The sequence below is a fragment of the Scomber japonicus genome, chromosome 6, assembly GCF_027409825.1.
Source record: "Scomber japonicus isolate fScoJap1 chromosome 6, fScoJap1.pri, whole genome shotgun sequence".
NCBI lineage: Eukaryota > Metazoa > Chordata > Actinopteri > Scombriformes > Scombridae > Scomber > Scomber japonicus.
In genome coordinates this window covers 6,306,937-6,323,264 of record NC_070583.1, presented here as the reverse complement: position 1 = coordinate 6,323,264, position 16,328 = coordinate 6,306,937, and the positions used below count along the sequence as shown (strand labels likewise).

Genomic DNA, 16,328 nt, shown 5'->3' with positions numbered 1-16,328 from the left:
ATAACATAATTGAACTGTGGGTATGGGTGTCACAGTGTGGTGTGTATGTGTGTATTGAAAAATAAATGTGTGTGTGTGTGTGTGTACGTAAATGTGTGGATAATTTATATTGTCTTGGAGGTCTGCATTTACAGCATTATGTCTAAATCTGTCTCTCTATCTCCCTCTCTCACACACACAAACACACACTCACACACCTTCACTAATAGACAATTCTATAAACGCACACATGCAAGACTATACAAATTTAAACTTTAATAGACTCCATTTGTACCTGCATATACACACATTTACATATACACACACACACACAATTATTTTTCAATGCACACAGAGAAACCACACTCCCACTCCCATAACCAGGTCATTTTAGATGCAACCACATTTTTCACTGGTCTGCTGTGTTTCATAATACAGCACATATTTTGGCAGGGAGGTTAAAAATTTAGTCTTAATGGGTTTTAATGGGGACATTTTTGTCCTTAAGAGTCTTAAGCCCGAGAGCCCCCACAGGCAGGGGCAACAGCACCTCCTATTTAATGAAAAGGGTCTCAGGGCAGCTAAACAAGCACAAATAGTCATATGAAGCACCGTTTTGTTCTGAAGAAGCTCAGTTTCAGATTTACAGTTCAACAAAACACAAGTCAAACACAGAGAAACTGATTGCTTAATTTTCAAAAACGCTCCTCTGTCTAAGCACTGCGCGTGCCCGCAGTCACCACGGTCCTCCTATCTTTAATTTCACGATTTCCACACAAACTACACATCAAATAAAAGCTGATTCCAGCAGTGTGACTCCCATTACTGTCCGATCAAAACTCGCAGAAGAAACCGTCAAAGAAAAATCCAAACAAGCTTCCTATTGTAAATTTACAACTACAAATTATGTCATACCTTCGCTGTTTTTATGGTTAAAAGTTGTGTCTGGTCGCATAATATTCCTAGTAACAGCTACACCAATGTCTCTGGATCATTTTGAGCCGATTCAAGCCAGTTTTCATTTATTTACATGGTATGGGGGATGAATTGCTGCCTCGTCGTCCTCAATGTAAACACACGGTCTTCTTTGTCTCCATCTAGTGGTTGAACTGTGCTATTGTGACAGATTAAAATTAAATATTTAATTTATGCTGCGTTCAATCTTCATTTAGTCTGACCCAGTAACGTATATGCTGACGCTTTCACCTCTACAGGTATCTCACAAGTGTTACCTTTACTATGATACTAATATTATTCATATAGACCTTGTAGTTGCAGAGATATACTTTATTCATGTTGGGTCATGTCATTTTCAAGCAAGACCCTGAACGAGAGGCCTAGGGAGGAAGAGGTTTTAAAAGGAACAGTTATGTCTATATAGTGTAGCATAGAACTATTGTAAGTGACTGTTTGAAATAAAAAATGAATAAATTAAAAAGAATATCCTTGGAGAATGTGATGCCATGTGCATAAACACAGCCCAAATGATCAAGGAAATAAAAAACAAAAAGCTAAAAATGTCCTTAGTGAGGCACAAGGGTTGAAGAGAAACTAGAGAGTAAATAATACAGAGTAAATATTGTTACATTTTGAGGAAAAATGTTTATTGAATAAACACAGTGTAAGAAGACAATTAACCAGCTAGTTCATATTTTATGAACTTTGTCCAAATGATCCGAAATGATGTCTCTTATTCAGCATGTTCAGCCTAGAAAGAAAACAAGACAGAAGATTCAGTAGTCAGCAGTATCTATTCTTAAAATAAAAAGTAAATTAAAATGGAATGAAAATATGTGGCTTGTAAAAAATGTAAATACCCCATTAAACTATGGTGCCCACATATTAATCTTTTTTTTAAGTACATTTTTTCTGGCTTTTATGCCTTTAATGGACAGGTTAGTAGAGATAGACAGGAAACAGGAGGCAGAGAGAGGGGGGATGACATGCAGGATAACCCCCCACATATTAATCTTTGTAAAATATTATCACATGGTTACCTTTCCATGATCACGGCTTTTGGCTCTCAGCTTGTTGACCTGGGATTCAGCAATGTCAGCACGCTCCTGAGCTTCCTCCATCTCATGCTGGACCTTCCTGAACCTGGACAAGTGAGTATTGGCTTGCTCCTCCTGCAAAGGGTTTGGAGTTGAAGTATGTTGTATTTTTTAATTTTACATCATATAAGTATGTTTTCTTTCTGTAATTTTTGATTGGTGTGACATTCCTGTATAGAAAAATGACAACAAATGTGACTCACAGCCTCCTCTGCCTGTCTCTTGTAAGCCTTGACTTTGAGCTGCAGCTTACATGGCATGGGGGATGAATTGCTGCCTCGTCGTCCTCAATGCAAACACACGGTCTTCTTTGTCTCCATCTAGTGGTTGAACTGTGCTATTGTGACAGATTAAAATTAAATATTTAATTTATGCTGCGTTCAATCTTCATTTAGTCTGACCCAGTAACGTATATGCTGACGCTTTCACCTCTACAGGTATCTCACAAGTGTTACCTTTACTATGATACTAATATTATTCATATAGACCTTGTAGTTGCAGAGATATACTATATTCATGTTGGGTCATGTCATTTTCAAGCAAGACCCTGAACGAGAGGCCTAGGGAGGAAGAGGTTTTAAAAGGAACAGTTATGTCTATATAGTGTAGCATAGAACTATTATAAGTGACTGTTTGAAATAAAAAATGAATAAATTAAAAAGAATATCCTTGGAGAATGTGATGCCATGTGCATAAACACAGCCCAAATGATCAAGGAAATAAAAAACAAAAAGCCAAAAATGTCCTTAGTGAGGCACAAGGGTTGAAGAGAAACTAGAGAGTAAATAATACAGAGTAAATATTGTTACATTTTGAGGAAAAATGTTTATTGAATAAACACAGTGTAAGAAGACAATTAACCAGCTAGTTCATATTTTATGAACTTTGTCCAAAGTCTCCGAAATGATGTCTCTTATTCAGCATGTTCAGCCTAGAAAGAAAACAAGACAGAAGATTCAGTAGTCAGCAGTATCTATTCTTAAAACAAAAAGTAAATTAAAATGGAATGAAAATATGTGGCTTGTAAAAAATTAAATTAAGGTGCCCACATATTAATCTTTGTAAAATATTATCACACGGTTACCTTTCCATGATCACGGCTTTTGACTCTCAGCTTGTTGACCTGGGATTCAGCAATGTCAGCACGCTCCTGAGCTTCCTCCATCTCATGCTGGACCTTCCTGAACCTGGACAAGTGAGTATTGGCTTGCTCCTCCTGCAAAGGGTTTGGAGTTAAAGTATGATGTATTTTTTAAATTTACATCATATAAGTATGTTTTCTTTCTGTAATTTTTTTTGGTGCGACATTCCTGTATAAAAAAAATGACAACAAATGTGACTCACAGCCTCCTCTGCCTGTCTTTTGTAAGCCTTGACTTTGAGCTGCAGCTTATCCACCAGATCCTGAAGTCTGTGCACATTCTTCTTGTCCTCCTCAGTCTATACAAAAGAAGCAATGTTACTGCGCTATATAGAGAGAACATTTCAAAACCAAGAAATCATGATAGTTTTTTAGTTAAATCCCAACTTACCTGGTAGGTCAGCTCCTTCACTCTCCTCTCATATTTGCGGACTCCCTTAACAGCATCAACTCCACGTCTCTGCTCAGCTTCAACCTCAGTTTCCAGTTCACGAACCTGTAATGTGATGATGCATAGTATATCAAAACCTTGTAAAGGAATTTTTGCAGTGAGAAAAGTGAATTAATTCTACATATTGAAAGTGTGAAAGTGTGATTAACACCATGAAGCAGATGTATTAAGAGCATACCCTTGACTCCAGTTTCTGGAGCTGCTTCTTGCCACCCTTCATGGCCAGGTTCTCAGCCTCATCCAGACGGTGCTGCAGGTCCTTGACTGTGACTTCCAGGTTCTTCTTCATCCTCTCCAGGTGAGCACTGGTGTCTTGCTCCTTCTTTAGCTCCTCAGCCATCATGGCAGCCTGAAATGATGGGCATCATGCATAAACAAGTGTTTTGTGAAGTGAAGTTGAACTTTATAAAAAGAAGACTCACATCAGTGATAGCCTTTTTGGCTTTCTCCTCAGCATTTCTTGATTCCTGAATTGAATCGTCCACTTCACCCTGAACCTGTACAAGGTCAGACTCCAGCTTCTTCTTGGTGTTCAACAGGCTGGTGTTCTGAAAAATGAAAAAACCAAAGTGTATGTATGTACACAAAGGCTGGTATGTATACTATATTTTCTTGTTAATTAGTGAATATAAACCTGAGAGTGTAGCAGTCCAACACGCTCACTAGCATCAACCAACTCCTGCTCAGCCACTTTGCGTCCCCTCTCTGTCTGCTCAAGAGCAGCTCTGAGCTCCTCAATCTCAGCCAACATTAGGCCATTTCTGCGCTCCACCATGGCAACCTGCTCCTTCATGTCTTCCTGTCCTCTGACAGCATCATCAAGGTGCAGTTGGGCATCCTGATAACACGTGCAAGGGTAAAGACTTAACTTTCTTTGCTCTGTAAGATTTGTTTATTCATTGATCAGACAAAGCTCACCTTGAGCTGTCCCTGGACATTCCTCAGTTGTTTCTGGGACTCAGCAGCCTGCCTATTAGCATGACTCAGCTGAATCTCCATCTCATTCAGATCTCCCTCCATCTTCTTCTTGACTCTCAGGGCATCATTCCTGCTCCTGACCTCAGAATCGAGAGTGCTCTGCATGGAGTCAATGACCCTCTGGCTGTTCCTCTTGATCTGCTCCATCTCCTCATCCTTTTCTGCCAGCTTCCTGTCTACTTCACCTTTGATCTGGTTAAGTTCAAGCTGAACACGGAGAATCTTGGCTTCCTCATGCTCCAGTGTACCCTTAAAAAAAAAGTTGAACATACACTTAAAGGTTATTTTCTAAAAAAAAATCAAGAAAAATTTCAAATGAACACTATTAACTTTTTTGTATTTTATCACACAAGTGGGTTTCTTGTATTGTAAATTATATTTTTACCTCTGCTTCCTCCAGTGCTGACTGAATTTCAGTTTTCTCAGTCTCCACGGTCTTCTTGGATTTCTCTAGCTCATGGATGCTCTTTCCACTCTCACCAATCTGTTCAGTCAGGTCTGAGATCTCCTCTGCAGCATATTAAAAGCCAAAATCCATTGCAATTAGGTATATACATTATATGTAGAAACCACATTTTTCCACCACAAACTTTCATGACCTACAGCTACAGAAGTCAAGGAAGAAGCTGTATAATCACTACAATGAGGAATTAATATTACTTTAAATATTGTGGGATTGACTTACGCTGCAGGTTCTTGTTCTCTCTCTTCATGGTCTCTAGATGATCCAGAGCTTCCTCATAAGAGTTCTTCATCTTGAACAGTTCAGTGCTGAGAGAACGAGCCTCCTTCTGGGCTCCTTCCAGCTCTGCCTGGCCCTCCTCATATTTCTGTTTCCATTCTGCAAGGACCTAGAATTATATAGATCAATAACAATGATTAATTACCAAGATCATTTTGTGTTTCATTCAAACCAGTGTGGTTTTGATTTCCTGTAACCTTATCAAAGTTCCTCTGCTTCTTGTCAAGGTTGGCGGCCAGAGAATTAGCTCTCTCTACATCAATCATGAGATCCTCCACCTCAGCCTGTAACCTCTGCTTGGTCTTCTCCAGAGAGGCGCACTTTGAGTTCACAGCCTCAATGGACTCCTCAGCATCCTGCAGACGCTGGGCAAGCTTTTTCCTGTTGTGAAGAATTGTTTACACTTAATTGCATGTTGATAGTAAAATATGTGGAATGTTTTCTGGAAAAGCAAGCAATTCAATTGAAGACTAATTTAAAATGACTTACTTGGACTCCTCTAGCTCCTCAGTGCGCTGGATAGCATCAGTCTCATATTTGGTTCTCCACTGAGCCACTTCACTGTTTGCCTTGGACATTCCTCGTTGCAGCTCAGCTTTAGCCTCTTGCTCCTCCTCAAACTGCTCTCTGAGCAGATCACAGTCATGGCGGGCTGATTGAACACCATGGGCCAGGGCATTCTTGGCCTGATGAAAAATGGAAGACATATTTTACTGACCAGACTAACCCTAACCCTAACCCTAACCCTGTTTACAATGCCAAAGATAAAAGTATTTTGGTAAATGTTCTTCATAATGTTTATGGTCATGATAATTTTATTTATGTCACTGTGTATTTCACTAAAAGAATGGACTTCCCAACAATATTTTTTCTCTACCTACAACTATCATTCAACCCCCTTAACTGTCCTATGTCTGTCTCTGCAATATCTAACCCTTTAACAAAGTATTTCCTCAGTAGGTATTACTGGGCCAAAAAGTAATAAAGTTGAAAAAAAGGATGCATTTAATATTATGAGGCAAATTTTAGTAAAAAATAAATGAATTAACTTCAATTTACTCTCTATTGTGGTTGAGTATTATGCAACAAAAAAAAATTAAACACATTTTACATGATTGGCCCCAACTTATTTGGAAAAAATTATTGTTTTTAGAATATGTCCGACTCAATATTGACATAAAGCAATACAATGTAAATGAAGGAATACTACAATTTTTTTCTTTTCCTTTGATGTTTTCAAATGAATAAATTATTTTTATAAATGCACTTAAATACACTATAGGTGTTTAAAATATTTAACATGTATCATTCTTTGCTCTCTTCTTCGTGGTTACACCATGGGACATTTTCAGGAGCACTAAGTCTTACTTTTGATTTAAAAAATGTTGCAAATGTTGTCAAATGACAAAACCCCCCAAAAAACCAACATAAAATCTGCATATTGATAACCCTGATGCATGGTTTTAAAACTATTTTTAATTTCTCATCTTGCCAACCATTATTTGTCACTGACCCATATATAGAAATAATACATTATCCTACAATTGTCTCTCATTATATTCTGTTCATGATTTTCTGAAGTTTTCAGATTTTGATTGTTTGCAATGATAATGACTGACAATTACTTACACAGTTCCACCAGTAGGCGAATAATAGGAGATACAAATGCTTTATACCTTCACTTCCTCCTCAACGTGTCTCTTCAACTCCTCAATCTGCTGAGTGTAAGCCTGTTTGCCCCTGGTCAGCTGGGAAACAAGCGCATCTTTCTCCTCAAGCTGGCGAGAAAACTCACCTGAATGACAAAATGTTAATGAGTCATTTATCAAAATGATCATATGTGGTTTTTATTACTAGTTTTCATCACAGGTGACTCACCATTCTCTGTCTGCAGTCTTGCCCTCTGTGCATTAATGTCATTCAGCTGGCGCACATTCTCATCATTTTTGGCCTTAAGCTCACTCAGCTGGTCCTCAACAGTTCTGCACATTTTTTCCAAGTTACCCTATGAAAACAAAACATTTAGAAATATTAACATGAACAAAGCAAGTGTTTTGCAATTGTCTAAGTTGGAGACTACTTCATAATTATCCTACATAATCCATATTTATAACCATTAATGACAGCCAATATTTCAGTTATAAACTTACTTTGGATTTAGCTACAGCCTCCATGTTGCTGGAGAGATCATCAATCTCCATCTTGTACTCGCTCTTCTCCTTCTCCAGCTTCTGCTTGACACGCTGGAGGTTATCAATCTGCTCTCCCAGCTCTGCAACGCTGTCGGCCTGCTTCTTGCGGAGAGCTGCTGCGGTAGCTTCATGCTGGAGGGTTGACTCTTCAAGATCACGGCGCAGCTTCTGGAACTCAGCCTCACGCTTCTTGTTCATCTCAATCTGAGCGGCTGTTGCTCCACCAGCTTCCTCAAGCCTCTCACTGATCTCCTCAAGTTCCCTGGAGAGGTCAGCCCTCTGTTTCTCCACCTTTGCCCGAGCAGCCCGTTCAGCCTCAATTTCTTCTTCCAGCTCCTCAACACGTGCCTAGGTTGGATGATCCCAATATAAAGAAGGCTTGTTAACTGAACACACTATGAGCAGTGATTTTTCAGTATAACATTCATATGAGTATAACATTCATTTCAAAAACTAACCTGGAGCTCTTTGATTTTCTTCTGAAGCTGAGCACCAAGAGACTGTTCATCCTCAATCTTGCTGAGCAACTGGCTGGTCTCAAACTCCTTCCTGGAATAAGAAAAAAAGGTATTACTGTTGTATTGCATTATGGCAATGAATCATTGTAAGGATTAAACATAAAAACAGAAAATGTACTTCTTGATTTTCTCATCAGCTTGCTGTTTGTCATTCTCCAGATCCATTATGGATTCCTGGGCCAGTTTCAGATCTCCCTCAAGCTTCCTCTTGGCTCTCTCAAGGTCCATACGGAGCTTCTTCTCTTGCTCCAGTGATCCCTCAAGCTTTTGAGATGATATTATAACGTTGACATTAAATAATGTTTTGAATTTTTATCATGGAATGTCGATTCTCACACACAAATGAACAATACAGATATGTTATCAAAAACAATGTTTTCTCACATCGTCCACTTGTTGTTCCAGCTTAGTCTTGGCCTTGGTCAGAGTGTTGACTTTGTCTTCCTCTGCCTGGAGATCATCCAGTGTTTGTTGGTGAGCCTCTTGGAGGGCTTTCTTCTCCTTGGTCAACTTGGCAAGAGACTCATCTTGAGATGCCATCTCCTCTGTCAAGTTTTTCACCTGAAAATGTCGGGAAAGGGGCATTATTTCCATCACTTTATACCCATATGTTTGAAAGCTAACATCAAATACATTGCCTTTTAAAAAATAAATAAATACAGGATTAAAATGATTCCAACCTTGTTTTCTGTGGCATGTTTCTCCTTCTCCACTTTAGCCAAGGTGAGCTCCAAGTCATCAATATCTTTCTTCAGTTCAGAGCATTCATCCTCCAGCTTCCTCTTCTTGCCAGTCAGCTCAGCATTGATTTCCTCTTCATCTTCCAGTCTCTCGGTTGTCTCTTTGAGTTTGGCCTCAAGTTGGATCTTGCTCTTAATCAGGCCTTCACACCTTTCCTCAGCATCTGAGAGGTTCTCAACTTCCTACAGTATATTTTAACATACAGTAAATTAATGGACAATGTATTCTCCACATGTACATAAATAGTTTAAGGGTTAATAAAAATGTGAAAATGTTAACTACAATATTCAATTAATGGAGTGTGGATATGACAGAGTCACTCTTGCTTTCGTATCCTACTTACCGCAGACACTTGCAATTGCAGGTCATTCTTTTCCTGCAGCAGGGAAACCATCTTCTCCTCCAGCTCCTTCTTCTTGGCTAGAGCAGTAGCCAGGTCTGTCTGCATCTTCCCATAGTTCTCCTTCATCGCAGACAGCTCCTTCTCAGTCTCAGCACTCTTCAGAAGAGGCTTGATCTTGAAGTACAGATTCATCCATGGCCAGTTTTTCACATTCATGAATGAACGGATATTGTACTGAATGGAGAAGATAGCTTCCCTGGAAAATTAATACGAATAAAGTGTAACTTTTCTGTAATGCTATTTCATTAAAAACAAAAAAACAGCTGTTATGAATAGAACAGTTCAGAGTACTGTATGATAATCCTACCTCCTCTCCATCATCTTTACAAACTCTTTCCTCATGAGATATCCTCTGCTGAGAGCTTGAGTCATGGTCACCAGAATAAACAGTTTTTCATCTCTCATCTCCTCCAGAGCACCCAGCAGACCAGCTTTGAAGAACACCTGTGTGGTTGTTTGAAGGGACTCAGTAATCAGCATTCTCTGATACAAAAGAATGTATGTACATACCATATCTTGACATTGTTCATAGAGATTAACCTTTGTGTGTCCAAACATGTATTGAGTGTGATCCACGTCAATAGAGCCTAGCAGCTTCTCACTAGCTTTCTTGTTGTCAATGAACTGTCCCTCAGGGATGACGCTGGCATTCAATACTTTGTATCTACAAGAAAATATTGTATTGTTACTTACAATGACCCCACATCTTGGTGGGCTGTTTTTAACTCAACTGAAATCAACTTGATTTGCTTATATTAAATGATATCACCTTTGCTTGAAGTCACCATAGAGGATTCTGCTGGGGAAGCCCTTTCTGCAGATTCTGATGCCTTCCAGCACACCGTTACACCTCAGCTGATGGATGACCAAGAAGTTCTCCATAAGACCTGAAAGTTCCAAAATCATATTCAAAATGTTGGTTTTCATCAATGTGTCACATTCAGTGTGCAAGATTAGGCCAGGTGCTTCTTACCTGGGGTCTTTGATTCATTAGGAATGAGGCAACGGACAAAATGAGGGTGAGTGCTCCTCAAGTTGGTCATCAGCTTGCCCAAGTTCTCCTGTGGATCAGCAACATAAGAAAAATGGTCAACAGTATTTCAAAATTATGGTTTTAATAGTTTAAAATATGAAACAATACATACCCTGAAAAGAGCAGACACAGTCTGGAAGGAACCACCCTTCTTCTTCTTTCCACCCTTGCCAGCAGCAGCAGGATCTGTTTTCACAAACATTAAATTTAATTAATGGCACTGAATAAGTAACTGATCTTTTTAAAGTTTTCTCTGTGTCAATTAATTGTGTGTGATTATACGTGCATGTATATATTAATACAGAATAGTCAGCAGCTATATTCAAGGCCTGAACCAAGTGTAACAGACACATGGTTTCTTACTCCTCACTACAAACATAGTGAATGTCGTATAACATCATAAATTGCAACTGATTAAGCTGCTAATAGCTAATGTAAATCTCATTGTTGATCACTTTCTTGTACAGGCAGTAATAGAAAATAGTTTTTAAAATTGTGGTTAAAAAAATGTAACGTGTTTTTGATAGAACATATCAGCTGTACTGTTACTCAGAGTTCCTGATCACTCTACTCAATCTTATTTCGCACCTTCTGCACCATGTTTTGCATACAGGAAGCACAGAAGTTTGTTGGAGGCCTTCTGGTAGAGCTGAATAACTGAGTCATTCAGGGGATCCTTGTTCTTTTCCAACCAGCCATTGATATTGTAGTCAACTGTACCAGCATAGTGAACCAGGGAGAAGTGAGCCTCAGGCACACCCTTTTTAGGCTTTGGCTTCTCAAAGGCCTTGGTCTTGCCAAGATGCTGATCATGCAACTTGTTCTTGAAAGAAGTGTCAGAGGCCTTGGGGAACATGCACTCCTCTTCAAGGATGGAGAAGATGCCCATTGGCTGAGAAAAAAAAATCACATCGAAGGTTTAACAGTGGAAGCAAACATGATTAAAAAATCACTTTGACTTGATTGACTACTGACCTTCTCAATAAGCTCAATGCAGGCAGCCAAGTCCATACCAAAGTCAATGAACTCCCAGACAATGCCTTCTTTCTTGTACTCCTCTTGCTCCAGGACAAACATGTGGTGGTTGAAGAACTGTTGCAGTTTCTCATTGGTGAAGTTGATGCAGAGTTGCTCCAGGCTGTTGAACTGTAATTATGGTGACATAATGAGTCATAGAAAAACATTTTTGACATGACTCAAATATTCTTCAGATCACTCACATCGAAGATCTCAAATCCTGCGATATCCAATACTCCAATGAAGTACTGTCTTGCCTGCTTTGTGTCCAGCATCTCATTGATACGGATGACCATCCACAAGAACATTTTCTCATAGATAGACTTGCACAGAGCACTGACAGAATTGTGGACCTAGAAATAAAGATTTTAGAATGATCACAATCATATTTTCTTGTTAAAATGGAAATATTGCCACTTTATATGTTCATATATTGGACTTTCTTTATCTTACCTGTGGCACAGTCTGACCTTTGGTTACCATCTCATTTCCGACCTTGACTCTTGGGTAGCACAGAGCTTTCAACATATCCGCTGAGTTCAGGCCCAGGAGGTAGGCGATTTTATCAGCCACTGATGGAAAACCAAACTGTTAACCATCTGTGAACTGGGATATGTTTACAAATATATGTTATTAATCAATGGTAGATTTTCTATAAGATATCATTATCCGAGTTACCCTCAGTGCCATCAGGTTCAGCCTGCTCCTCACGCTGCTTCTGCTTGAATTTCATGTTGCCATGATGCATCACAGCACCAGTCAGCTTGTAGATGCCCTGCTTCTCCTCACCGGTGAAGCCCAAAATGTCAATAGCAGTCTGTATTGAACATGAAGAAGAGTTATTGGTATTTGAAAAAACTTCCTGGTTGCATTAAGCATGCAAGATAAACTTAACTAAAATGTTTTCTTACATCTGTTGCAATGAACTCCTCCACATCATCAATGCTCTTCACAGAGATTTCACCCTGACTGACCATTGGGAAGTCATAGGGGTTGGTGGTGATCAGAAGACCCTCTATAGGAGCACAGTAAAAATACACATCATGGCTTGGTCATCTGGCATTATTTAAGTTTCAGTGTACAAAGTAACATACCCAGGAGCGCAGGTTGGTGGCCAGTCATCAGCTGATAGAAGATGTGGTAGCTCCTTTCAGCAGACAACTGGAAGGTTACACGGGACTTCTCCAGCAGATCTAAGAAAAACAAATTTAACCAGACACTGTGTCATCACTCTATTACAGTTTAAAACTGTTACTTTATCAAAACAATATGACACTCCAGATTAATCTTGATTCACATCATGGTTGAAACTTACAAGTTTCAATATCAGCTGAAGCCAGCTTCCCAGAAGAGCCAAAGTGGATTCTGATGAATTTACCCTAGGGAGCCAGATCATTGATAACATCAGCTTTTGTAATTTAGCAACAATATGTCTTGAGATGTTCCCAGGATTACTTACAAAACGAGAGGAGTTGTCATTCCTCACAGTCTTGGCATTACCATAGGACTCCAGCAGAGGGTTGGCTGCAACAATTTGGTCCTCAAGGGAGCCCTGCCAGAGAGGATTTGAGTTACATGAGCTAAACATTCACATTAACTTTCCTCTGACAAACAATTTTATATTAAACAACCAATTTACCTGCATCTTTCCAGGAGTTGGCTCAGCCTTCTTGGCTCCAATAGCTGCAATTGTTGCAAAGTACTGGATGACACGTTTGGTGTTGACAGTCTTTCCTGCACCGGATTCTCCACTGGGGTATAAGAGACACATGTCAAGATACTGCTTTATTATCATCATATGATTTAGCATTACAGTTTCTGTTATACTTACGTGATCAGGATAGATTGGTTTTCACGATCTGAAATACAAACATAGACATTTCACATGAATTTCTTTTTTGTAATTCCCTCAATAAGCTTATGTGTAAGCTTAATTCTACATGATTTAACACTGCTAACTTTAATTTACCTGTGTGCATGAACTGATAGGCATTATCAGAGATGGAGAAGATGTGAGGTGGTGCCTCAATCCTCTTCTTGCCTCTGTATCCTCCAACAACTACAGCATCATACACAGGAAGCCACTTGTAGGGATTCACAACAACACAAAACAGCCCAGAATAGGTCTGTAATAGAACAAATAGAAAGTAAACACAGTATTAACATTTAGATTCTCAGATATAAATACTCATTGCATTAGTTAAGTGGAAACTTACGTAGATCATCCATGATGCAAAACGCTCTTTGAGGTTATACAACACAGTAGGCTCGTTGAGGTGGGTCATCATGACCATGTCCTCAATTTTATCATACTTTGGAGGGTTCCTGGGAAAGATTTCATCTTCTTTTACAGTAAGTTCCTGGAAAAAGAGACAGCAAAAGTGGTTTTCCTAAGATTTCTTTTTCAAATTTAGAGTTCATCAGTTGATGTCCTTGTTAGCCACTGTGTTAGTATGAACTCAAAGCCACTAATTATTTTTCACTCATCATTTTAAACAAATGTTAATATGAAAAGAATGACAAAACCCGAACATAGAAAAATGTCTTCATTGGAAATACACCTACCTGTCCATCCTCAGTCTTAATGGTGACTTTGCCACCATCTCTCTTCACAAGTGTACCCTTAAGATACATTTCTTCCTTATGCACCACAAAGAAGGAACTTTTGGCATCAAAAGGAGCAGCTTGAGCCTCAATCCTTTCCTTCTCTGGCTTCCGGAGGTAGATGGCCGCCGGGCCATAGCACTCCATCTCTGCGTCTGTGCTCATGGTGGCACTTTAGTGGAGACTGAAAAGATCACAGAAATATCAGCATAATGTAGAAATGTAAATCTTGTATCCATCTGACGTTGGAGATTTTACATGTTTTACCTCAACTGGCTCCAAAAAAAAGATGACTGGTACAGTATGTGATGGAGTGTCAAGATGCTATAAAGAAGATGGTGAAACATGAGTACAATATTTTTTTGTGTTTGTTTTTCTTATTCATTTCTCTCAGTTTGTTTTTCTCATTCTCTCAATCTTACTTGCAGAATTTCAGGGAGTCATAAAACTTATTCACTTAACTAATAAGTGCCAGCTGTACTCAGTTCAATCATCAATTTTCAAAACTGACTTCCACAACCAGAGAAATAGTGCTCCTCATAAAGGTCACTTAGTATACAGTATGTGTTGAGACAGGGTATGTACTGAATATAACTAACTGTGTGAGTATTTCAAGAAATTGCTTTGAAATAATGTTGATATGCCATGAAATTCCATCTGAATGTCGCCTGAAACAAAGATAAATCAAACAAAAAAATATGGACAAAATACATTTGTAATTACTTTAACTTTACTGACTAATCAAAAGGAGTTAAAACTGAGATCATAGTCGATACACTCACCTATGTTGGGTGCCTACCAGTTCACATAGAAGTCCAGGGCTGCTGCTTTTATAGAGGGTGAGAAGGCTTGGTCAGCTGCAGTCTCTGACTCAATTTGGTCATGGCCTTATCCTGTTACTTATTTTGTAGCAGTGATGTTTATGCAGCTGGTAAACAATTTTATTTGTAACTATAATTTTAAAACTATATAATGCATTACAATTTGATCACAAATGTGAATGTGACATACACAATGTGGTTCTAAGAATATTGAATAAAATGTAATATAAAACTGTTGTTTAGTGAGAAAGTGGAATGTTTACAGTAGAATGGACTACATTACTAATAAATACTATGTACATTATATTACTGAAGACAAATACCTTACTCACTACTAAAACCATTTTAATTTACTTTCAACATGCTTGCTTTCAATGTTGACTGTGAACACATTCTCTTAAAAAACAAAAGAGAAATTATATATAGGTATATACATGCACAGATACTCCAGTAAGACAAACAAACTAAATCAAGGTCTACCTCAGTAATCATAAATATAAAAGTATTTAGAGTGAAAGAAGGAGGAGCATATACATTTCTCCCCTAAATTAATCATCAGTGATTTATAACGTTGCTATTATAAATGTAGGTCCACTACTGCCTCCAAGTACAGTCATGGGGTGATGGCCAAATTTTATCATTCATCAAATAGTGCAGAATATGGTTTGTGTACAATTCCAACAAATATAGTGCTTGATTTAAAGGGCATGGAAGTTGAATCGTGTAGTTAACATCAACAGTATTTTTCTGTTACCTATTACATACAAACAGACAACTTTGAGGGTTGAATTTGGAAATTCTATTATTTTAACCTTTAATATATACTATATATATGTATCAATGTGTTCACAAAAGCCTATGTGTTCCTGTGTGTGTGTCAGTAATACCAAAATAATACTCTCAAAATAATTAATCTTAAAAATCCTATGAATGTAAACTTGTTAATTTGGAAATGATAGCACTTTATTAGTTAAGATCCCATCACATTAATATTTTTAAAGAGCAATGTCAGCTACATGAATGGAGCTTGATTTTGTAAATATGCCAAAATATTTGTTGTCTACAGTTACGGAACTTTGGCACATCTAGTAATCCTGTAATAAAACTGAAGATGAAGTACCATCCATAAAAGTTCATTCACCTGTTATATATCTCCTTAAATGGACATGAGCACAGTTGCCAACTGTATTGAGGTTTTGGCCAAAATAAATTCCACATGCAAAATGGACTTCACCCAGTTCCTTTGATGTTAAAGAGAATATCAAAGAAATATGATACAAGTGTCCTAGAAAAATTGATAAAAATAGACACACTTAGCCCATATAATGAAGTGAAATAACAGATGTAATGTCTTTCTGCATTTTAGGACATATAGTGATTAATTTATGCAATTGTTTAGAGAATTACGTTTTGGATTCTCCTATAATGAAAGAAATCCACTTTGGTGTATCGGTGGTGTTCATTTTTTTGCTGCTCATGTGAAATGGATATTTTTAACCTGTCATCATATTCCCTTTAGGAGGGTATTCAAGCAATAAAAAAGTGATCCAGACCAAACCAAAAAGCCCTCGTGGCTAGCAGATGAAGGTTTGCCAAATGTCTGACTAGAGATGACTCGGGCTTTGATTTCTTCCAGGAGACTTTGTGCAAAGAG

The 16,328-nt window shown here is 38.3% G+C and overlaps 1 protein-coding gene across 1 annotated transcript; it reads right to left on the bottom strand.

Annotated features, from left to right (window-relative positions):
* Positions 1–2,946: 2,946 nt before the first annotated feature.
* Positions 2,947–14,140, bottom strand: LOC128359790 (myosin heavy chain, fast skeletal muscle-like). The gene is made up of 40 exons (XM_053320114.1): positions 14,121–14,140; positions 13,809–14,037; positions 13,466–13,609; positions 13,219–13,375; positions 13,081–13,108; positions 12,889–13,000; positions 12,709–12,801; positions 12,565–12,628; positions 12,344–12,442; positions 12,161–12,264; positions 11,928–12,066; positions 11,703–11,821; positions 11,453–11,602; positions 11,208–11,378; positions 10,821–11,124; positions 10,345–10,418; positions 10,173–10,260; positions 9,969–10,086; positions 9,740–9,863; positions 9,507–9,643; positions 9,140–9,395; positions 8,736–8,978; positions 8,440–8,616; positions 8,174–8,319; positions 7,996–8,086; positions 7,496–7,885; positions 7,224–7,350; positions 7,022–7,140; positions 5,835–6,031; positions 5,543–5,726; positions 5,289–5,454; positions 4,989–5,113; positions 4,544–4,852; positions 4,260–4,463; positions 4,048–4,173; positions 3,804–3,974; positions 3,566–3,670; positions 3,378–3,473; positions 3,118–3,249; positions 2,947–2,964 (listed from the first exon to the last, which is right to left on the bottom strand). Exons 2-40 carry the CDS (start codon positions 14,016–14,018, stop codon positions 2,947–2,949), a joined length of 5,817 nt encoding a protein of 1,938 aa, XP_053176089.1. The 5' UTR covers positions 14,019–14,037; positions 14,121–14,140.
* Positions 14,141–16,328: the final 2,188 nt, after the last annotated feature.

What these genes read in the sequence shown, in the direction of transcription:
- LOC128359790 (XM_053320114.1), bottom strand. Translation starts at nt 14,018, where the DNA reads ATGAGCACAGACGCAGAGATGGAGTGCTATGGCCCGGCGGCCATCTAC. An exon ending in GAGGAGCTAGAGGAGTCCAA is followed by an intron (nt 5,727 to 5,834) that starts GTAAGTCATTTT and finishes TCTTCACAACAG; the next exon opens with GAAAAAGCTTGCCCAGCGTC. An exon ending in TCCAGAAACTGGAGTCAAGG is followed by an intron (nt 3,671 to 3,803) that starts GTATGCTCTTAA and finishes ATCACATTACAG; the next exon opens with GTTCGTGAACTGGAAACTGA.